This window comes from Miniopterus schreibersii (genome assembly GCF_964146895.1).
Source record: "Miniopterus schreibersii genome assembly, chromosome: 16".
Taxonomy (NCBI): Eukaryota; Metazoa; Chordata; class Mammalia; order Chiroptera; family Miniopteridae; genus Miniopterus; species Miniopterus schreibersii.
In genome coordinates this window covers 2280559-2303015 of record NC_138116.1, presented here as the reverse complement: position 1 = coordinate 2303015, position 22457 = coordinate 2280559, and the positions used below count along the sequence as shown (strand labels likewise).

The 22457-nt window shown below is 66.2% G+C and overlaps 2 protein-coding genes across 6 annotated transcripts; one reads left to right on the top strand and one right to left on the bottom strand.

The window, feature by feature from the left end:
- Positions 1 to 671: 671 nt before the first annotated feature.
- On the bottom strand, positions 672 to 15954 carry TMC6 (transmembrane channel like 6). Of its 5 annotated transcripts, none has more exons than XM_081162399.1 (21): positions 15776 to 15954; positions 10583 to 10712; positions 10307 to 10449; positions 10035 to 10130; positions 9529 to 9687; positions 8869 to 8974; positions 8696 to 8783; positions 8265 to 8522; positions 7806 to 7996; positions 7039 to 7183; positions 5949 to 6104; positions 5325 to 5476; positions 5149 to 5230; positions 4850 to 4947; positions 4164 to 4256; positions 3785 to 3860; positions 3031 to 3164; positions 2718 to 2894; positions 2549 to 2627; positions 1628 to 1695; positions 672 to 965 (listed from the first exon to the last, which is right to left on the bottom strand). In XM_081162399.1, the coding sequence occupies exons 2-21, from the start codon at positions 10624 to 10626 to the stop codon at positions 920 to 922; spliced, it is 2391 nt and encodes a 796-aa protein (XP_081018525.1). In that variant the 5' UTR covers positions 10627 to 10712; positions 15776 to 15954; the 3' UTR covers positions 672 to 919. The 5 variants fall into 5 exon arrangements, with proteins under 5 accessions (XP_081018525.1, XP_081018524.1, XP_081018526.1 ...); XM_081162398.1 differs by lacking the exon at positions 15776 to 15954 and adding an exon at positions 12418 to 12507; XM_081162400.1 differs by lacking the exon at positions 15776 to 15954 and adding an exon at positions 12418 to 12507 and having other exon boundaries at positions 10307 to 10446.
- On the top strand, positions 15256 to 21615 carry TMC8 (transmembrane channel like 8; the record flags this gene model as incomplete). The annotated part of the gene is made up of 15 exons (XM_081161987.1): positions 15256 to 15368; positions 15476 to 15624; positions 15910 to 16059; positions 16296 to 16378; positions 16783 to 16919; positions 17242 to 17389; positions 17688 to 17858; positions 18139 to 18278; positions 18778 to 18901; positions 19237 to 19334; positions 19506 to 19689; positions 19895 to 20025; positions 20119 to 20277; positions 20681 to 20759; positions 21121 to 21615. 15 exons carry the CDS (start codon positions 15256 to 15258, stop codon positions 21376 to 21378), a joined length of 2124 nt encoding a protein of 707 aa, XP_081018113.1. The 3' UTR covers positions 21379 to 21615.
- Positions 21616 to 22457: the final 842 nt, after the last annotated feature.

The following is a 22457-nucleotide window of genomic DNA, read 5'->3' as shown; positions in this document are numbered from 1 at the left end:
CCCCCCCGAGGTGCAGAGCCATGAGGCCTAGTGCGCTCGACCGGTTCCCAGCCCAGGGCCATTGCCCCAGCTCCTGCACCCAGGGGACACTGCGGCTGTGACAGACTAGTCCCCTCCTCCCTACAGCCTGGGGCACACAGCATCCCACAGGCTCTGAAAACAGCCTGGCCGGAAAAGGTCACCCCCTCCTGCCTCAGGCCTAGGCACCGGCTGCCCCTGGCTGGCTCCTCAGCCCCTTCCTAACTTGCCCCCACCCCAATAACTATGAAAGCATCTTGCTGCTGGTTTTGTCACCCTGGACACCCCTCCCGTGACCGTCCCCCCCCCCAAGTTGTTCCTTCCTGCCTGGTTCATTCACCCTTTAGGCTCAGGCTGACCCTGGTGGTGCTCAAGCTGGGACGCTTCTGTCCTGCCATCCAGAGCTTGGCCAGCAGAGGGGTGCCCTGCACTGTATTGAAACAGCCTGGGCACCTGGAGACTCCCCATGGAGCACCTGGGCACTTGGTGAGGCTGTGGGACCCAGCGTGGGCAGGAGAGGAGCCTCCAAGAGCCAAGAGGAGGAGCTGAAGGGGCCGCACGTGCAGGAGGCCTGGAGGTGACCCGCGGGCGGTGGGAGGCAGGCTGCGCACGCCTGGGCAGGCCCGGCATGAGCACAGGCGCCCACGAGGTGAGCCCGTTTTGCAAAACATATTTAATCAGAATAAATACAGTCCCAGGCAGGGCAGGGGGGTGCCGCAGCCCCTCTGGCCCACCCTCCAGCTCCAGTCCTGGGCAGGCTGCAGAGTCCTGTCACCTTCCCCGTGTCCCAGGGCAGTCACCCTGCAGGGGACCGCACAGTCTCGGGTTGGCGTCTGTGCCTGCAGAGCCGTGGGAACGGAGCCAGGTGGGTGAGCAGACGCAGGCTGCCAGGCCCACCGTCCTACCAGGCATCCGAGGGCGTCACGGCCTCCTGGGTTCTGCCAGCCCTGCAGGAAAGGGAAGTCAGAGAGGGGCTGCTTTCATCTCGGCACCCCAGCTGCGGCCCGACACCCACAGCCTTGCTCCTGAAAGTCCAGAGGCTCTGGAGAGAAGTGAAGGGCTTGACGAGACCGGGAGGAGCCTGGGAACCTCGGTCCTGCAGACCTGAGCCTGCCCCCAGCCGGGTCTGTCTGTCTGTCTGTCTCGGCAGCAGGAAGATGTCTGAACTCATCTCCCTTCCCCTGAGCTTAACCACAAGTAACTGAGATGAGGGGTGCGAGGTGGGGCAGCTTCCTTCAGGCCCGGGACAATCCAGGCTGAATCTCGACATTCCAGGTGTTGACCCCATGGGGAGAAGGGGGCCAGGGGAACCAGAGGCCAGCCGGGCTGCCCCCCAGCTGACAGAGAAGGGAGAGGAGGGGAGGGCGTGAGAGCCCCAGCTCCACCCTGCCCCCTGCACGCAGCAGTTTCCCTCTCTCACCAAACCTGACCGTCTCCTCCTCCCCACCTGGGGAGGGATGTGGGGAAGGAGGGACCCCAAGGAGCCAGCAGCCACCTCCCTCCCATCCCCAACTCCACTCGATGCCCCAGGGGAAGATGCCCAGCGGTCCAGCCCCTTGCCCCCTCCCCCCACATTCATTCACGGGGCGCCCCCCCCAAAGCCCCTCACCTGCTCCTCTCCTTTCTCTCGTACACAGAGTGAAGTTTGTTGATTAAGAAGATCTTGTCTTCCCCCTCCTAGAAACGCCAGGACACGAAAGGTAAGAGAACAGAAACTGTCCATCCCTCCAGAACCGCTGTTCCAGACGCCCTCCGGGGCGCCCTCGGGTACTCAACGCCACGAGTAAAGAGTTCAAAGCAAGGGGGAGAGGCACCAAAGCAAGGACAGGAGACCTGGAGCCGGGCAGTGGGCATAGCGACAGTTCTGTGCTTCCTAGTGGCCAAGGTGAAAAGGGAAACGGGCCCCACCACTGACGAGCTCTGCCTGGGCAGATCAGCTCCTCTCCAACCTCAGAGCCGCCAGGTGTAACGGGGGACACGAACGTCAGTCACTGGGCTCCTATTGGTTTCTACTGTTGCTCTAACGCAGGGATGGGGAACCTTTTTTCTGCCGAGGGCCATTTGGACATTTATAACATCATTTGAGGGCCATACAAAATTATCAACTTAAAAATTTGCAATGAAAAAAGCTCCTAGGTTTATTGAATTTCGAGTCCCACCTGCGGCTGCCTTGGCAGGGCCAGACCAAATGATTTCGAGGGCCGGATGTTCCCCACCCCTGCACTAATCAATCACCACAAACTTAGTGGCTTAAAACACACAAACTCATCACCTGCCAGTTCTGGAGCTCAGAAGCCCAAAATGGGCCTCACAGGAGCAAGCCGCCTGCCGGGGCCTGGGAAAGCCACGCCAGCACTAGCGGGGTTCAGACCTGCAGCCCCAAAGATTCAGAACTGGGGGCAGGGCCGGACCTTGGGGAGACACTGTCAGTGGCAAAGGCCGGCCTGGAGAAGGGTCCTTCAGCTCCAGAGGGACGGGAGGGTCCTGGGTGAGCCAGCAGGCGGCGCCGGGGGCAGCGAGGGGCACTCACATTGCTGATCTGCTCCTTCAGGAGGCTGATGACCTTCCGCTGGCCCTTCACCACCTGGATGTTGAGGTAGATGACAGCCCTGCGGGAGCCGGGCAGGTGGTCAGGCTGGACCCTGCAGGAGCCCGGGCGGGCGGGGGCACGGACCCTCCCCCGCCTACAGGGCACTCACAGCAGCAGGGCCGACACCAGGTAGACGGGGAAGGTGTTTTCCACCAGGTACTTGTGGACCCAGGGCAGCCAGGCGACCCCAGGGCCGGCTCTCTCCAGGCGCCGCACCCACACCTTGCCCGCCTCGTACATGGTGTCCAGGGTCCTGAAGGGCCCACAGAGGCTTGAGGGTTTCACCCTGCGGGGAGAGGGCAGCCTGAGCCCCCAGCCTGGCAAAGGCAACCTCCACACCACCCCAAACCCTGGCCCCAGCCCCTGCCCCCGAGGCCCCCGGGCAGCACCTCCCCACACCCCAGCAGCCAGCGCCCACTCACTGCCAGATGGCGTAGCAGAGGAAGACGGCCGCGCCCAGGAAGGACGGGAAACAGAGCAGCGAGACGAAGACCATGCTCATGTGGGAGGCCAGCCAGGGCCTGCGGGGTGCCTGGCAGTTCGCCATCAGGCTGGTCTGGGGACAAAGGCTGAGCTCTGCCACCGCCCAGCCACACCCCGCCCCCAGGCCTCCACGGTGGGGAGACACAGGCTGGTGGGGCCTCAGTGAAACCCCAGGACAGGACGGGTGACCCGAGAGGCAACACTCAGGACCTGAGCCCGAGGGTTTAGAGGGGAGACTGAGGCACACAGGGAAGGCTGGTACTAACGGCCACCTCCACCGATTCAGGGTCTCCAGCTATCCCCCTGGGTACTGTCCCCAGTGTACAGGTGAGGAAATGGGGGACCAGGGAGGAGGAGAGCCTGGCTCTCACCACTGTGCACCCCTGCCCGAGGCCACAGGACCACGGTCCCTCCCCACAGCCTGTGGGCCTGCGGCTCAGAGCACCTCTCAGCTCCTGGGCCCCAGGCCTGGCACACGGCCCCCAGTAAAGACCACAGCTGGGCAGCAGTGTGGGGGAGGGGGCCATGGGACTGACCCCGGAGGGTGGCCCCGGGCTGCCAGCCCTGTACCCCTTGGGTCAGGGGAATGTTCCCAAGTCCCGGGGCTCCAGGTCTGCCAGCCGAGAGGCCCGCCCTGGCTGCCCCCCAACTCCCAAAGCCCCGCCCCGCCTGGGGCCCAGCCGGCACCTTTACCTTCTTGACATAGAAGAGCAGCAACAGCTTGAGGATCTGCATGGCGGGCAGGAGGGGCGCAAAGAGGACCCCCAGCCTGGGGAGGGGAGGGGGCGCTGCAGTCCAGAGGCTGGGGTCGTGACCCCTGTGCCGCTCCCAGGGCCAGAAGGGCTACCCGGGCCTGGCCTGGGGTGGAAACAAGCTGCCCCGTGCCCTCCCTCCCCACCCCAGGGCCAGGAAGGATGCTGCAGGACTGGGGGGAGACTAGGTGCCCTGGGGGGGGGGGGGTCAGGGCCCACGTCACCCCAGGATCCCAGCCTGGGCCTTGCTCTGGTCCCAAGGGGAAGGGGCTCAGCTGCCCCCCAGGCCAGCCAGTGGGAGGCGCCTGGAAGATACTCACCAGGTCAGGGTCTGCCCGTAAATCAGCTCCAGGACGTTGCGGGCGATGTCGAACTCGGGCTTCCCCCTCCTCAGCCTTTTCTCGGAGATGAGCCTGGGGCAGGGGAGCCTGGGGTCACTGGGCAGGGCCGATCCCGAGACCGACCCCGGTTCCCACCCCAGAAGGCAGGCGTCCCTGCCCCCCCACCTCGGGCACCCAGCCGATGTCTAGGGGAGACCGCACCCTGGGGTCCCCGCCCTAAGTGGCTCCGAGCTAAGCTGGCTTCGTCGGGTCCTTTTCTAAGTGCACACCCAGGTGTAAACACGTGCAGCGGGCACCAAGCACTTTGCCTCTGTATTATCCTCAGACTCGCAGGTTCTCAGAGAAAACGCAGAAGTAAAGGCGCCCGGGCTCCTACCACCCTGGGCGGCCACTGTGTCTGTCTCCCTCCTGCCTGCTGCTGCTTCGCGCTAGACTGAGGGTGTGCCACACACGGCGCAATGAAACCCGCTTTCCTTGCCAGCCTAAAGCTAGATCCATCCTGTCTCCTGTCTTCCCAGCTTAAAGATCCTTTACAGAAGCTGCTGGGCAGGAACCAGCGGCCTCCCTGGGAGGTCAGAGGCCTGCCAGCCTGCCAGGGGAGGCTGCTGAAGGGGGCAGCCCGGGAGCCCAGGGCGGAGGCCGGCCGTGCCCCGGGAGGGCCTCACCTCCACACCAGCTCCCCAAAGAACGTGTCCAGCAGCGTGAAGAGAAAGTCCAGCACCAGCAGGCGGTACAGCTCCTGGCCCACAAAGGTCTCCCAGCACTGAAACAGAGGGGGCTCAGCCCAGGCCCGCGCCCCGCCGCCCGCTGCCCAGCCCGTGGGGGCGCGGCTCCAGCCTGCCCGTGGACCAGGCCAGTCAGGTGAGGGCTGGCGGGGGGCTGCTGTGAGGGGCACCCCTGCATCCCGCACCCGGGACCCGCGCGGCCCCTCAGCCTCCCCAGCACCGCCCGGGCCCCCTCTCACCTGGTCCTTTAGGGTGCCCACCCTGCGGCCCAGCCAGTGGTAGCAGAGAATCCCCAAGGTGACCATCTTGAGGATGAGGTTCCTGTGGAGGGCGAGGGGCACAGACTGAGGGAGGGGTGCCTGGCAGACAGAAGTCGCACCCCAGGAAGCCCCACCTGCCCCACCTGGCCACATACCTGCAGATGGCCACGTACACCTCCAGCACCGGGGAGTCGTGCCGCTCCAGGGCAGCCAGAGCTCGGAACAGGTAGGGGGCCCCCAGGTTGAGGAGGCAGACCACCAGGGGCAGGGCCAGCAGTGGCCCCTCCTGGTCAGCAGGCACAGGGCTCTGCTAGGGCAGAAGGGGGCTGTGGTCACCCCAGGTGCTCCCCCATGGGCAGGGGTCAGGTCCACCGACGGGCCCCTGGGGGTGGGGGGCTGGGGGACAGGGTCCCACAGTAGAAAGAGGGGGCAGAACTGGCAGATAGCACCCCCTTCCCCCAAGATACGTGCAGCCCAGGCCTCATGTTCAAACCACACAGGAAGGGGGATAGGCCACAAGTGTCAGAAAAAGAAAAGGGAACCAAGAAGAGAAAATAAAAACGGGAGAGTGAGACAGATGGGAGGGGTGGGGACTGAGGCCTGAGGGAGGCAGCCTCCAGGGAGGGGTTCTGGGCCCCTGGACCCCTGGGCCGGGTGCAGGGGGCAGAGCCACAGCTGACTTCTGGCTGGGCAGGCGCCGGTCGCTGGGGACACATTCCAGAGCAGCGGGACTCTGACCCCGTGGCCGAGTCCCCAGGCTGCCCACCCCATCCCTTTACCTCGATCATGAACTCGGAGAAGGTGTAGACAGCCACGGTGCACCCCAGCGTGGTCCCCAGGCACAGCAGCCACACCAGCCCCCGCACGGCCGCCTGGCCCAGCCACCCGCACACACCCCGGGGGCCCCGCTGCAGCTGCCATTCGGCCAGCAGCTCCTGCAAGGCAGTGAGGGGTCACTCGCTCCAGGTCACAGCCACGTGGGACGTGAAGACACAGGGACACCCAGGGAGGCTTAGAGGGACTGGAGCCCCCCACCCCAGGGCCACCGCCTGTCCCTCCCCCAGCTCTGGGTCCTGTCTCCAGGCACAGAGAGCACAGAACTTGGGCCCAAGGCTGCCCTGCCCTCGACCCCCACCAGCCAGGCTGGGTGTCAGCCCGTTCCCACCCAATCTCCGGCATCCTGAGAGGCACCCCACCTCTCCCACCTGCCCCCTTCCCTCCCTCCCTCCCAGCCCTGCCCCCTGAGCTGTCCCTGGAGGTGGAGCCCCCAGTGGGAGCTCCTGAGGGCAGGAAGGCCCATTAGCCAGTCCTGCAGCGCAAACCCCAGAAAGGCAGGGAAGTTTCCTCGAGGCCCAGCTCGGTCACCCTCTCACCCTTTGGCCTTGGGGAAGGTACAGAACCTCTGTGCCTCAGTTTCCTCACTTGTATCACGGGGAGATAGCATTCCCCACCCTAGGCTACTGTGGGAGCTGGGAGTGTGTCCCAGCAGGAGCCCTTCGGGCCTCTTCCCACCGGGACCCGAAGATACAGGGACCCCAGGAGAGGCCCAGAGCAGATGCGACCCTGTCCCTCTGCAGCACCAGCCCCTAGGAGTGAGAACGGAGGGCAGGCTGACATCAAGGCCCCCGCCCCCGGCCGTGGACGGAGACGGAGCAGGAGGACCGGTGCCGACGCGTCTGGAGCTGGGGAGCACCTGCTCGGTCCCTGACGGGGAGCAAGGCCCCCACCCCGACGTCCCGCCCACGGGCTGCTTGGCTCTAGCCGTTTGGTCCCAAATGGACCCGGCAGGTCTTGCAGAGCTGAGTGGGCCAGGACTGGGGTTCCGGGACTCGGGGTGGGGGCGGCAGCTCCAGGCCCCGGGGGGCTCACCTTCAGCCGGGTCCGGATGTTGTCACGCTGGAGGCGGGAGGCCCACTTCTGAGTCACCTTGTGGTCCCAGGAGCAGAAAACAGCAAGGGCATGGGCGCCCAGGGTGCTGCCTACCCGGTAGCTCTCCCCAAAAGAGCGGGACATGCTGTGACCAACAAGGGGGGTGGTGAGGGGCGAGGGAGCAGAGGCCGGGGAGAAGGCAGCAGGGCACTCTCTGCAGCGCTCACTGGGAGGAGCCCCCCGGCCATGGAGCAGCCCACTGCCCCCACCCCCAGCCCAGCTTTGGCCGCCTGGCATGGCCTCTGGCCACCCTAGATCTGCCCTGTCCAAGCACAGTGCCCACCAGCCACAAGGGGCTAGGAGAGGGGTCGGGCTCCACTCCCCGCGGACGTGGCCAGCGGCTCCTGTTCAGGCTCGCCTCGGGGCCTTTGCACGGCCTCTCCCAATAACCAGAACACCTTCCTCTCCTGCCCTGCCCATTTTTACTGAACCTGCGCCTCTGAGGCAAGTGCCGCCTCCCCTAGGAAGCCAGCCTGACTCCTCCCCCGGCTCCGTAACTCCTGGGCACACACCAGGCCTCCCGGATTTTCCCAGCCCCTCTGGTCTGTCGGCTGCCCTGCGCTAAGCACAGGGAGTGTTTGTGGGGTGGGTGGGTAGATGGGTGGGCAGATGATGGACGGGTGGGTGGGTGGACAGACGAACAGATGGATGGGTGGGTGGGTGGATCAGTGGTGCTCAGAGTCAGGGTCCTGTGCTCAGGCCATTACCTGTACACCAGGGTGATGCAGGTGACAAAGAAGGCTGCGCCTACGGTGAAGAGGTAGGCCAGGGGCATGTTGTAGGGCAGGCTGGCCCCCTCGGGGGCACACTGGCCACCATCCAGTGGATGGGCACACGGCTGGTTCAGGGTGGCGTTACTGTAGTAGCCATAGTACATGACGGTGTCGGTGAAGCAGCCCTGGGGGGAGGCCAGGCCGAGTCAGGGACTCCGCCCGCTCCCCACACCTGACCCACCCTCGGCTTCAAGGGGCAGAGGGAGAGCACCCACGGGGGAGGCCGGGGCAGGGCAGCCGAGGCAGACAAAGGCCTCGGCCATCCCGGGGCCTCCCGGGCCCCACTGACGTCCGCGGTCCGCCCGGAGCCAGGGCGCGCGGGGAGGTCCGCCCAGGGGAGGCCGGGCCAAGAGGGTGCCCACCCAGTGCCCCGCCGCGCCCAGCGGGCCGCACCCTGCCCGTGAGGAGCTCCAGGCCGGTGAAGCGGGGGCCGGGCGCGGGGCGCGCGGGCGGGAAGGCGGCCTGCACGCCCGCCAGGAAGGCCATCAGGGGCAGCAGCAGCAGCGCGTTGAAGGCCAGCAGCGTCTTGAGGAAGAGGAAGTAGGAGAGCGCGCTGGAGCCGAACCGGCCGCCGATCCGCTTCAGGGCGTAGCGCCAGGGCGCCAGGGCGTGCAGCCCCGACGACAGCGCCAGCCCCAGGTTGTGCCAGGCCTGTGGGGACGCAACAGGGCGGTCCTGCGGGGTCCCACGGAGGGGCCTCGAGCCAGAGCCCGGCGTGAGGGGCGGCGAGGCTGCGGGGCCAGCCGGGCTGAGGGCCGGGGCGGCCACTCCCACCGCCCGGCCGCCCGGCCGCACCCCTAGGGACGCCCGGCCGGAGCTCCTACCAGGACGCAGGCGAACCGCAGCCGGGCACAGCAGGGCCGCAGCCGGGGGCGGCGGGGGGGCAACCCCCGCGGGGCGCGGGTCTCCTCTCTGCGGGCAGAGGCGGCGTCAGGGCCGGGCCGGGGTGGGGCCCGACTCCCCCGGGACCGCCCCCGTCCACCCAGGCGGCACTGACCGCAGGCGGCGTTTCTCCGCCAGGCTGAGGGGCATCCCCCGGAGCATGTGGTCCTGCTGGGCCAGAGTCAGGCCCTGCAGCTCCTTCACCAGAAGCAGCCGCTTCTCTGCAGGGAGAGCCAGACGCCCCGTGGGCTCCCCGAAGAACCCTCCCCCCGCCCAGCGCCCCTGTGGCCATGACCCTGGATACCCCCACAACCCTGGGCACCCCCATGACCCTAAACAGGCCTGCCCGCACCACCCAGAGCCTCTGCCTCGCCCTGCCCTCCTCTCACCCCCCCGAACCCCCGTAAGATCTCAGCATCTTCCCAATGCCCCCGCTCCTGGCCCCCACGGGCACCTCGCCCTGACCCCACTGACTTGAGCCCCGCCGGCCCCTGACAGGGACGGGGTCCCCGCCACCGCCCACTGCACCAGCCTCATGGGGGGCGTGGGGAGGGCAGGACCTAGAGACCCTGGCTGAGACCTGGGTGCTCACCCCGCTCACCCCCGCCCTGGGCGGGAAGCCGCTTCAACCCCAAATGCTCTGCAGCCCGAAAGGCCCCCGCTTCTCTGCCCCAGTGGCGGGGACGCCCGCCAACCAAAGGACCTCACCGCTGAGGCCGTCGGGCCGTCGCGGGGGGACTGGGCCCTGGGCCTGCCGCCCCCGCCCCCCGCTCACCCTCCTCCTCGAGGGCCGCAGAGTCCAGCTCCAGGTCGTAGGGGCGGAGGCTGGGCCGGGCCGAGCGCCCCAGGCCCCGGAGCTGCGGCCGGCCGGCCCTGCGCCGCATCCTCACCGTGCGGTTGTAGTACTGGGAGATGACGGCGCCCCGGCTGCGGCCTGCAGGGCCGCGGGGGGGTCAGGAAGGGCCAGGCCTCCACGCCCCGTTCCCAGGAAGCCCGGCTCTCACGTGAAGGCAGCCGCCCCCCCCAGGACCCGGGAAGGCCCCTTCATAAGAGACCTTGGCGCTGCTGGGTTCCCAAGAGCCTATTTTTATCCCGGTGACAACCCTGGAGCCGTTTTTAGTACCCAGGAGGCTGTGGGGGTCTGTGCCGGGCCTGCGGGCCGCAGACAGAGGGGCGGGAGCCGAAAAGGCCTGGCTCTAAGGGACACGGATCCCCTGGAATCCCAGGCCCAGCCCAGGGGCCGGAGCAAGGCTGGGGCCGAGGGCCGAGGGCCCCGCTCACCGATGGTGCGACTGGGCAAGCTGGCCAGGATGCGGAGCGTGGCCGTGCTGAGCTCCGCAGCGCCCTCCGGCCCCAGGAGAGCCTGGCGGTCACTGCCTGTGGAGCAGCAGAGAGACTTGTCCAGAGGGCCTTGTCACTGCTGACCAGCAGTCCCCCATCCCCATCTCAGGCCTTCAGGCCGCCAGGCGGGACATCCTGAGAGGCTGAGAAGGCTCAGGGCCCTGCCCACACCATCCCACCCACCGCCCGCGGCCTGGGCCGGGCACGCTCACCCGAGGCGTCCAGGGCTCCGGCCCCCAGCCCGGTGGGCTGCAGCTCCAGCCCCTCCTCAGCTGCCCACTGGCTCTGCTCCTGGATGAGCTGGTGGAAGGAGTGGTGCATCTCGCTCTCGTCGTAGGGGCTGGGATCCCGGCTGCTGGGGGGAGAAGTGGGGGTGGGGGCCCAGTTCTTGCCCAGCAGCCTGCCCCTTCCAAACGTCCGTGGTCCAGAGGCCTCTCCCTGGGGGTGGCACATCCCAGCCCACAGCCCCACAGCCCCAGAGCACTTACCCCTGGTCTTCTGGGGTCTCAAGGACATTGAGGACAAAGGCCATGTCCGCAGCCTAGGCCCGGGCAGTCTGCGACCTAGAGCAGCTCAGAGCCTGGACGCCTGCAGCCTCCGAAGCCTCCTGCTGCCCATCTGATGAGACAGGGAGCATCGTCCCACACTTGGCCTTCAGGCCTGGCACCTGGCCCAACCACCAGCTCCCCGGGGACAATGGGAGGTGCCGCTCACAGCCCAGGCTGCCTGAGCCCCTGCCCTGGACCCCATCCACAGCCAAACATGCGGTCAGGTGAGTGGCCCCAAATCAGCCCAGAATGGACTGAGGGCCACTCCCTTCCAGTGCCTGGGGAGGGAGGGACAGAGGGAGGAAGGGAGTTCCCCATCATTTTGCTCAAAGGCACCAGTCCCTGGGAAATAGGGAAGGGGTGGGGTGCTGTGGGCACAGCCTTCCATCCCTAGGGTGAGAAAGGTCAGGGCAGCTCTGAGACCTTCCCTGTGCCCGCCCGGTAACCCCTCAGCACTTCCTCTCGCAGGAAATCCTCACCCCCACCCCCACCCGCCCAGGCAGAACAGGATGGGTCCCCACCCAGCCAGCATCCCCCCAACACACACAGTGGCTACGGCTTCCCCAGCCAGCAGGGCTGAAGGCGGGCAGTTCTCAGGAGGCTGACCCCGAATTCTGTCACGGAGGGCAGCTGGCTGGGGGAGGTGCCGGGCCTTAAACAGGCTGCCTTTGTCCAGGCCGAGGGCTCAGCCGCCACCCAGAACAACTGGAACCGGGGCGGCCTTCTCTGGGCTCCTCACCCCGTGGGCGTGGGGCGGGGACAGCCAGCTCCCGGACACCCGCTGACTCCCGCAGGACTCTGCCCGCCGCGGCCCAGCCCTGTCTGCGCTGTTCCGCGGCCTCCCGCCCCCCCCCCCCGCCTCCCCCAGGAAACTCGGCTCTCAGGAACGGTGGCTCAAGGGGGCTTCCTGGGGTGAGACCCGGTGCCCAGACAGAGTCGGCCCTGCCGGGACTGTGCCCAGTCAGGGTCCTCACTTAGGGGCGTAGGGGCTCCTACACAATCCCAGCCCCTGCCCTCCAGCGGGAGCACAGCATGGGGAGAAGGTTCTGCCCCCCAGCCTGGAATGGCGTTGGAGGGGTGTCGGTGGGTGCTTTCCAGGCCAGTCCCTGGAGCTGGAATCCTTCAGACAGACCCACCCAAGCCCAAATCCAAGGGCCTCCAGACACACCCCTTCTCCAAACTGGAGGCAGAAGGTGGTGGTCAGAAACTCTGGCCTGGCCCCAGCAGCCTTACCCCAGGGGATGAGCACTCACCCGGGTCCCCCTGGGCACTGCCCAGGACTTACTTCCAGCTGACACGTGGCACCCTGGCACCCATGAGTTTCCAGGTGCACCATTCCTAAGCCCTGAGCCAGGCGGGAGGGGCAGGGCGGAGCCCTTTCCAGGAACCCCACACCCCAGCGACGAGTCCACTGAGCCCAGGGTGCTCAGGGTGAGCTGCAGCCAGGCCTCTGCGCCCAGGGGCCGGAGCAACTCGAGCCCCTTGACCCGGCCACCACTCCCCCAACTCCCTACTGGTGGTCAGTGGTACCGTCCTGTGTGAGCCGCCCCCCACGCCTTCCCATTGGTGGTACCGGCGCTGGGGTGGGCTGGGGGCTGCAGTTCCCCTGCTCCCACCCGTCCAGAGAGAGTTAAACCAGGGAAGCCCAGGAGAACCTGGAAAGGGAACTCTGGCCCAGTGGCCCCAGTGGCCCTAGTGGCCCAAAGGAATTCAGAAGGGGTGGAGCTGTCCAGCCACGGGGGATCCGCAGGGGCTGGTAGAACGAGGGCACCTACCTGGGAGGCACCTGGAGGAGGGGCCCTGTCCTGGGAAAGGGCCGCCGGGTACGGTGGTTGGGGCTCCACCACCTGGGGGAGGGACCTCGGGGTCTGGGGGAGGGAGTGACCAAGGGCGCAGGAGCCAACCTGGGACCAGAGGGAGCTGCACCGCCCAGCCCGGTCCACGTGGTGGCGGGCGGGCCTCAGGCATCACGTGACCTGGCTTGGCCCTGGGACTCAGCCCACCCCTACTCTGGGCTCCAGCAACCGTGCCCTCTCCCTGCCAACTGCGCGGGACCCCCTCCCCACACCCCACCCTGAGGTCTGGGCAGGGCGAAGGCCCGAGTGTCTGTCTATTCCAATCTCTGGGCAAAGCCCTCAATTTCTATGAGACTCAGTTTCTCCAAGTTTCAAATGGGGACAATAATTGCAAACCCACCCACTGCCCAGGGCGGTTATCAAAAGGACAGGGTGCTGCAAAGCCACACCCCCAGCGCCTGCAACAGCGGGTTGGGAAAGCCCTTCCTCTTGACCAACACTGCCCGGGGCAGGCTGGCTGACCCGGCTTATCTCCCCTCCCCGTGGGGGGGTGGCTTCTACTGAGGACCTGGCGACGTCACGCACTTCCTGTGTGCTAGGTAAGGGGAGGGGCAAGACTGGAGAGACTGTCATGTCCCCATTGCTGTTTCCTGTTACTCTTCACAAGCCAGGGACCTAAGCACTGACGTCCCCAGTTCACAGATGAGGAAACTGAGGCTGAGAGGTTCATTGGCCTCCAGGTGCCATCCACCTGGCCCGCATCTTGTCCACCTGGGGGCTCTGCCCAGAAACCTGACTTTGAGGAAGCCTGGCAGGAGGCCAGAGGAGAGGCTCCCACAGATTTGAGAAAATGGGTGGGATCTGGACAGCGGGGGGGGGGGGGGGGGGGGGGGGGGGGATCCTGGTTGGGAGAAGCCTTGAGAGGCAGCCGGGGTGCAAGTGAGCTGGAAGAAAAAGGAAGGAGGACCCCAGGAGGGAAGAACAGGTGGGCAAGTCCAGGAGTGGGAAGGAGGACACCTGATGCAACTCGAGGGGAAAGGGGTCCAGGGGCCTGAGGTTGGACAAAGAGGGAGGGGTGGGGGTGGGGCTGTTTTGCAGCTGTCAGTGTGGTCCTCAGGTGGGTCGTCTCAGGCCGGAGCCCCTGTCTCTCCTCCCACTGCTCCCCACCTCCCTGCACACCCACAGCCCAGCCTCCTTGTACTTGCATGACCTTAGGCCCAAGTTGAAGGTCACCTCCTCTGGGGAGCCTTCCTGGATTGAGCCCTGTTGGAGCACTTGCCACGTACACTTGCCAGTCTGTCTCCACTCTCCCGACTCCCTGATCCCACCGTGTGCCCAGCACCAGCCCCCCACCTGGGACCTGGCATAGAGGAGGGACTTTGAAAACCAGGAGGGGGCCAGGCGGGGAGGCAGAAAAGCCACTGGAGCTCGTCTAGGAGGTGACTGGGCCCTTCTAAAAATGGTGGGGAGGGAGCAGGAAGGAAGGGCAGGACCTCGAGACCTACCAGGGGATCCCAGGAGAGAGAAATGGCCAAGGTGACGCTGAAACACCTTAACTGGGAGGGCGCGAACGGAGTCCACCCCGAGCGCTCGCTCCGGGCCAGGCACAGGCTCAGGCCTTGGCCTGACAGAGGCGGGAAGTTAAGAAATAGCTCGGCCCACCCTTAGGGCCACTATCGCGCCGACCAAGCAAAGCCACGGCCAACGCAACCAGCAGATAAGCCCCGGGCCCTTGCGCCCCGCCGGGCGAGGCCTCGACTCCCCAGGCTCCCCAGGCCCAAGGGAGCGCGCCCGGGGCCAGCGGGGCTCCTAGCCGTCCCGGTGAGGCCCCTGGGGGCTCGGAAGCGGCAGCAGGGAAGCCCGGGAGCCCCGAGGTCGGCTGGCCTGTCCGGTGCCACACGGGAGGGAAGGGCCGAGCCTGCCCAGCGCGCACCGGGGGGCCCGAGCTGCGCGCGCCTCTCACCTGCGCTCCGCGCCCCGCGCCCCGCGCCCCGCGCCCCGCGCCCGCAGGAAGTGCCGGCCTGGGTGCAGAGCAGAGGAAACTGCAGGGGGCGGGGGGGGAGGGGAAGGAGACCGCGGGGGGAGCTGGGGTTCCTGTCATGTGACCCCTTCCTTGGGCTCTTCACAGCCCTGCCTGGAGTGGAAGGACCCGGTCCAAAGAGGGTCTCCGTGGGTCACTCGTCCCCTCGCCCCCAGGTGAGCTGGGTGGGTGCAGAGGGGAGGGGAGGAGATGAGAGAGCTGCGGCCGAGGGGCTGCTGGGGGGCGCGGGTTGGAGCCGCTGCACAGGCCTGGGGGTCCCTCTCGCCCTGCCCTTGGCTGGGGGGCAGCCACGCCTCCTCCTCTGGGGCCCTGGGGGACGCCGCGGACCTGGTCCTGGGGGCGGAATCACGAGGTAGAAGACGGGGGGTCCCAGCACGTCCAGATCCGGGGTGCTGCGGGAGACGGGGTCCGAGGCACTGTGGGTTCGGGGCGGCTTCCCAGCCGGAGGGGCGGCACGTGGGGAGGAGGGGCCTGCGCCCCGCCGCGGGCAGCAAGCGGAGCCTCGGGCCCGCGCCCTGGCCTTGGCTGCGGGGGGCCCGCCTTGCCGCGCCCCCCGACCTGCTCTCCCCATTCCACAGGCGGGCAAACCGAGGCCCCCGGCCGCGTGTCGCTTTGGGACTCGGAAGGTGGCTGAGGCCAGACCGCCTCCAACAGGACTTTCTCTGCATTTCTGCTCATGCTGAGGCCGGGACCGTGAGGCTCGCTCGGCAGACGCCCCGCACCCCTCCCGGGAGCGGGCGCCGCGGCCCCGCGCCCCCCTCCACCCCGCGGCCGCGATGCCCGAGCCCGAGCCGTGGGAGCCGTGGGAGCCGGAGGTGGAGCTGCTGCGCTGCTCGCGCGCGCCGGTGCGCTCGCTGCCCTTCGCCATGGTGGACAGGCGCTGCCTCCGGTGGGTGCCCGGGGGCGCAGCCAGGCGGGGGGGCCACCTGCTCAGCAGCCCTGCCTGCCCCCGGGCGGGGGGTGACTCGGGGGCGCCCCCATCTCCACCCGTCCCAGGCGGCTGCGGGAGCCCGAGGGGGCGAAGACGTCCTGCTGGCGGCGCTGGCAGCGCAGGCGGGGGGCCGCGGGGCGGCGCCTGGGGGAGGCGGCGCGGAGGCTGGCCCGCGGCTTCGGGCTCTGGGAGGGGGCGCTCTACGAGATCGGAGGTAAGACCTGCACCCCGCCTCCCACCTCCCCTCCTGGAGTCTCCGTGTCCGGTTTAGAACGGGCCCGGGGCTTGCCGTTGCTCCCCTCCGCCCCCGCCAACCAACCCCCCCATCCTCACACCCCCCCACACACCAGAAATGGGGCGCAAACCTTCGCGGAGGGTAGCACCCCCTGGTGGCTGCCAGAGGCGCTGTCGGGGCGCCCTCGGTGTGAGAACCAGGACGCGGAGCGCGGGGGTCCCGCCCCCGGCTCAGCGCCCGGGCCGCCGGCCGCGCTCCCCACAGGCCTCTACGGCACCGGGATCCAGTCCTACTTCACCTTCCTGCGCTTCCTGCTGACGCTCAACCTGCTGACCGTGCTCGTGACCGCCAGCTTCGTGCTGCTTCCCCTGGCCTGGCTGCGCCCGCCCGGCCCGGGCCCCGCCGTGAACTTCAGTGAGTGCCTGGCCCCCGAGGGGCAGCGACGGGGGCCCACCTGCAGCCTGGGTGTCCTCCCGTTTGGGTCCAGCCCCGGGACCCCACCTGACCAAGGCCTTTGCGGGCCGTGCCTCCTGCAGGTCCTCAGGGCCCTTCTCAGGCCTCCGGGGCGGAGGGCTATGGAGTGGAGAGGGGCCCATCCTCACTCAGGCCTTGGGACCTTTTCCTGTTGACGCTCTCTCCCTCCTCGACAGCCCTTCAGTGCCCTGGTGGACCCCAACCCCAGAATGACCTTCCCAATTTCCACAATCATTTCTGGAATGTGTTGACTGGCAGAGTAAGTGGCCTTCATCCTGGCTGTGACTCTGGAGGGCTGGGGAACCCAGGGAACTGGCCTCAGGGGACCCCAGTCTAAGTGGACCCCATCTCTCCAAGGACATTTAGGTTTTAGGGGGACAGTCTTACATAGACAGGCTGGCTGGGCTGTGGCCTCTGCCCACAGCCCAGGCCTAGGGGCACATGCCCACAGCCCTCAGGGCCTAACTTTTTTTAAAAAAAAGTATGTTAAAAAAACAAAAGAACAAAACTGTGGCCTTGGGCAAGTTGCCTAACCTCTCTGAGTCTCTGCGAAATGGGGGTACTCTTACTGCCTGCCTGCCAGGGTTCTAGAGGGAGTGAATGAGTGCTTAGCACACAGCCTGGCAAGGACTCGAGCTCGGTTGTCCTCACTCTTGTCCCCAGGCCTTCAACAACACCTACCTCTTTTATGGAGGATACCACGCGGGGTCCGAGGGCAGCTCAGTGTACAGCATCCGCCTGGCCTACCTGCTGAGCCCGCTGGCCTGCCTGCTGCTCTGCTTCTGTGGGACCCTGCAGCGGTGAGAGCAGGCCACCTCCCCCCCTCGCAGGGGCCCTGTCTTCCCTGCTCACCCTCCCTTAGCATAGTACCCCCTCCCCAAGTTGACAGGAAGGTCCTGGCTCTGGTCCAGTAAGGCTCATAGGTGCTTCCAGGGTCCAGACTCGGTGCCCCCAGCTGCGGACCTCAGGGCTCCCGGCCACTGCCTCTGTATCCGCACCCCCCACCCAGGCTGAGGCCAACGCCGGGCCCCAGGGCTGCCAGGGGCTTCCCAGCCCAGACCCAGAGCAGCTGGCAGGCAGGAGGTGCCCCTCCCCCACAGGCCCTGCCTCCTGCCCCTCCAGGATGGTGAAGGGGCTGCCCCAGAGGCTGTTCCTGGGCCAGGACTACAGGTCGCCGCTCAGTGCCAAGGTCTTCTCGTCCTGGGACTTCTGTATCCGGGGGCAGGAAGCCGCCACCATCAAGAAGCATGAGATCAGCAACGAGTTCAAGGTGTGTGAGGGCGTGTGTGAGTGTGAGTGTGCCCACGTGCATGCACACGGGGTGCTACACCTGGAGGCAGAGGCTGTGCGGGTCTGTAGGTGTGAGCGCTCACCTGCTCACCTGCACAGTGCAGGGAAGGGGTGGTCTAGATAAAACCAGCTGCCACTCCTGGGCCTATCCCTGCCCGAGTGTCACCCAAACCCTGCCTAGATCCTTGCAGCCTGTCTCCCATAAACATTGACCCCCACCTTCATGCACCCCCCAGCCTGGGCCAGCCCTACCTGCCTCTGCTTCCGCCCCACAACAGGTGGAGCTGGAGGAGGGGTATCGCTTCCAGCTGATGCAGCAGCAGACCCGGGCCCAGAGAGCCTGCCGCCTGCTCACCTACCTGCGGGTCAACCTCCTCATCGGGCTCTTGGTGGTCGGAGGCATCAGCGCCATCTTCTGGGCCACCAAGTTCTCACAGGACAACAAGGAGGTGCCAGGCAATGGACATGTTTATTTAATCCTGGCCAGACTGTGGGAGGAGACGGGATGGTCCCACTTTGCAGATGAGGAAACTGAGGTTCAGAGAGCCATGTGCCCCAGGTCACAGCCCAATCAGACTGGCTCACCCTGTGGATGGCCTCAGCCGCATGCTGCCAGAGCCTATGGGCTTCCAGACACGGCCTGCCCCAGAGTTACCGTGGGGGGTTTGCGGGAGGGGAGCTACTGGGGCCCTGCAGCCTATGTCACCCCTTCCCTGCTTTTCCCCAAAGGAGCGTGTGTTTGTGCTACTCCAGTACCTGCCCCCTGGGGTCATCTCCCTGGTCAACTTTCTGGGCCCCCTGCTGTTTGTCTTCTTGGTGCAGTTGGAGAACTACCCTCCTAACACCGAGGTCAACCTCACCCTCCTCTGGTGAGTGCCCCCCTCCCTCCCAGCCCCCCTCAACAGGAGAACCACTGTTAACAGCCTCCCATGGCTCAGTGCTGAGGACTCCACACTTACATGTAACATGCATGGATGGCTCAGGGCTGGCCGTCTGCCTGCATGAGCCAGTGTGCACTTAGAATTTCTCAGGCAGATGCAGGCACATGTCTGTATACATGAGGCAGTGGGAGTGCGTGGGGGTGAGTCGCAGGAAGGATGTGCTCACCCGCAATAGGGTATTAAAGGCCCATCTAGGCCTGTGAATCTGCAAGCCGGGTGTCGGGGAGGATGGCTGGGCTGTGCAGCGTTCCCCAAACTGATTTAAAAACAGAACCCCTCTCCCATGAATCATCCGGAGACCGAGATTCTGGGGAGCACACTTTGGAGAACATGGCCACAGACAGGGCAGATCAGAAGGAGGCTGGGCTCAGGAATTAGCAGGTGCACCTGTGTCCTGGGCGCCCCCCTGACTCCGCCCCACCCCCAGGTGCGTGGTGCTGAAGCTGGCCAGCCTGGGGATGTTCTTCTTCTCGCTGGGCCAGACCATGCTCTGCATCAGCGGAAACAAGACCAGCTGTGAGTCCTACGGCTACAACGCCTGTGACTACCAGGTGGCTCCATCAGGGCCTGTCCCTTTGGGTGTCTCCCCACCTCTTTGATCTCCCTGCCCCTTTGATCTGGTCTCTCTCCTGGTCTCACCTTGGTGAGAGGCTAGGTTGAGCTTCCCATACCACAGGGCACCTCCAGGGGGTGCTGTTGGCATCACACTGCACAGTGCGGAGCAGCGGCCTGGTTGTCGGGTTTCTCTGCATAAATCTTATCCTTGAGGCCCGGGTTTTAACTCAGCAGTCTTAGACTCCCGGCAAGGCTCCTGTCCACAGACCCCCCAGTGGGTGGGTGAGGGGTGGCAGGGACTGCGGGTGGTGACCGGGCCGCTCTGCACCAGTGCTGGGAGAACTCCGTGGGGGAGGAGCTGTACAAGCTGAGCACCTTCAACTTCCTTCTCACCGTGGCCTTCGCCTTCCTTGTCAGCCTGCCTAGGAGGTGAGCCACGCGGGACCCCCGGGGGGCGACCTGGGCCTGTCTGGGGATGGCCAGTGGCTGCGGCCAGGGCTGAGCGGTTCTACATGCGTGTGTCCGTGTCACCGAGTATGGGATGGTCCCTGGCCACACGCTCCTCCCCGGTGGTGATACCCGGATGTTCCCTGTGCCCAGGCTGCTGGTGGAGCGGTTCTCAGGCCGGTTCTGGGCCTGGTTGGGCCGGGAGGAGTTCCTCGTGCCCAAGAACGTGCTGGACATCGTGGCGGGGCAGACGGTCACCTGGATGGGCCTCTTCTACTGCCCCCTGCTGCCCCTGCTCAACAGCGTCTTCATATTCCTCACCTTCTACATCAAGAAGGTGCGGGCTCAGGCCCGGAGGGAGCAGGGTGCCCCTGGGTGGGCTCCTGGGTGGGGCTCACGTTCTGCACCTGGGTGGGCTCCTGGGTGGGGCTCACGTTCTGCCCCTGCGCCCCTCGTGCCCCCAGCATCACTTCCCTGGGCCTTGAACTCTGTGGTCTCTGCAGATGGGAGCTAATGGCCCCCCATTGTTGCTTGCCCCACAGCACACCCTCCTGAGGAACTCCAAGGTGCCCCTTCGGAGGTTCCGAGCCTCTAGCTCCACTTTCTTCTTCCAGCTGGTGCTCATTCTGGGCCTGCTTGTGGCCACCCTGCCCCTGGGCTACGTGGTCAGCAGGTGAGGGGAGTCGAGGGGCCAGAGGCTGAGGGACGGGCCGTCGGCTCCTCACTGGGGCCCTGACGCCGGCCGGCTCTGGCCGTCTCTCCGCAGCATCCACTCCTCTTGGGACTGCGGCCTGTTTGCCAGCTACTCAGCCCCCTGGCAGGTGGTCCCGGAGCTGGTGGCCCTCCGGCTGCCGCCCCTCGGCCAGCGCGCCCTCCACTACCTGGGCTCCCAAGCGTTCAGCTTTCCCCTCCTCTTCCTGCTCAGGTACCTCTCAGGGTAGCAGGGGTCAAGGGAGGGGACATCTGGGGGGCAGGGGTCCTTCCATGGGCACCCACAGCCAGCCTCATGGGATCCAGGAGCCAAAGAAGGAGAGCCCAGGGAGGCAGGGGCCCGGAATAGGGAGCATGAGCCCCAAGGCAGGGGGCCTGGGGGTCCCTCCCGTCCCATGAGCAGCCCCCTTGGGGCCTCATCTGTAAATGGGGTACCTGACCTGACCAGGGGGAAGCACAGTGCCTGAGAGCCTACAGTTGCTATTGTCATTTGGGGGAGGGGGGCTGATCATCGGTGAGAGGAAGCCCCGTCTGCGAACCCAGGCAGAGGGGAGACCCCAGGAGGTGGGGAGGGAGGAAGGAGGGGTCGCTGACCTTGGACCCCGCTCTATCCAAAGCCTTGTCCTGACCGTGTGCGTCTCCCAGTCCCAGGCCAAGGCGAGGGCCATCCAGGGGCTCCGGAAGCAGCTGGTGTGGGTGAGTGTCAGCTGGGCTGGGAGGGGCCCCAGACTGCGGGCGGGACGCAGATGGGAAGCGTGGGAAGTGGGGGGAGGGACGGGCTGGGCGTGGCCTCGGAGACCCGCGTCTAACGCGAGTGCGGCTGGGGGCGGGGCCCGCTGGGGGCGTGGCTAGGGCCAGGCTGGGGCGGGACCTGCTGGGCGTTGTGGGCGGGGCTTGTGTCGGGGGGGGGGCTCTTGTGGGGCGGGGCCTCCGGCGGGGCGGGGCGGGGCTTGCGTGGCTCGTGGCCGGCGGACCAGCAGCCGGGGAGCTGGCTGCCCCCGCCTGGCCTGCTTGCGGGGGCGGCGCTGCTCCTGACCGGCCGGTTGCTCCCCTGCAGCAAGTCCGGGAGAAGTGGCATCTGGTGGAGGACCTGGCTCGGCTGCTGCCAGAGCCAGGCCTCGGTGACTCTGTGGGACCCGAATCCCTTCATTCTCGATCTTCGCACCCACGATCCTTCTGCCCTGGATTCCCTTGCCCGGGTTCCCCGGGCCCCAGGTCCCCCAGGTCCCCCAGGTCCCGAAGGTCCCCAAGGCCCTCACCCTCCCACGCGGATCCCGCCTGTAAATTCAGCTTCCCCAGCAGCGAGGAACTGTAGCACGGACCCCCCACCCCCACTCCACCCCTAGGCCCCACAGTTCCCCCTGCCCCAGGCTCTCACTGGGCGCTCCCAAGCAAGTTCACACACCTAAGCGCAGCAAGAAGAAAACATGGGAACTTGTGTTTATAGTTTATATTTTTATCTTATTTTTTCTAACGTTCTGTTTTCTTGTTTCATAATGTACATAATATATTTGTATAGTAGTCCATGAATACAATTTATAAATATACATCCATCGGGAGTGCTCAGAAATTATTTACCGTGGGAAGTGATCATACACTTTGAGGATCTGTGGGGAGGGATGACCGGGCACAGTGAGAGCAAACCCGCAGGGGGACTCACTGTGCCCCCCACAACACAGCCCCCCGGTGTTCCTGCCTCACCTGGGAGAAAGCTGAGACTCACAGGTGCAGTCAGCTAGAGGTGCACCTGGGACGTGAACCGTGGCACTGGGTTCCTGAGCCACACCACACCACCATGGGACCTAGCGCTCATTCCCACCCTGACCCAAGGGCTTCCAGGGCTCACCTGAGTCAGCAATAGGGTCTGACCTCCTCTCCCGAACAGGATTTCTCACCCCCTATATTCCAACCCAGCGATCCCACGTCAGTACAGGGGTGCTCCTCAGGAACCAGACAGAGGACCCCCACCATGCCTTCTGCAGTCCCCACTCTCCCACCTCCCTGTGTCCCCCAGCTGAGCTGACCTTCGGGAATGGTGGGGGTGAAGAGGTCCCACTGGGACTGGGATGCCACCCAAGGCCGGGTTTGTGATTCCTGAGCCTGTTGAAACTTTCTTTTCAAAGCCCAAGGCTACAACAGTTCTAATTCCACCGACTCAGCCTTGGGGACACCTGAGAAGCTGTCAGAAGCTGGCCCCAGGCCAGCCACTGCTGCGATGGGTCCAGGCCCAGCCAGCAGCCTGGCGGCAGGGCATTCTCAAGCTCCCGGTGACTTACCCACAGCCAGGGTTGAGAACGGCTGGCCCAAAGACCCATCAGGAGGGAAGGTCAGGAGGAACCCCAGGACCTGCCTTGAAAAGCCCCCACATCCCCCAAGGGGCCCAGCGCCTGGCTG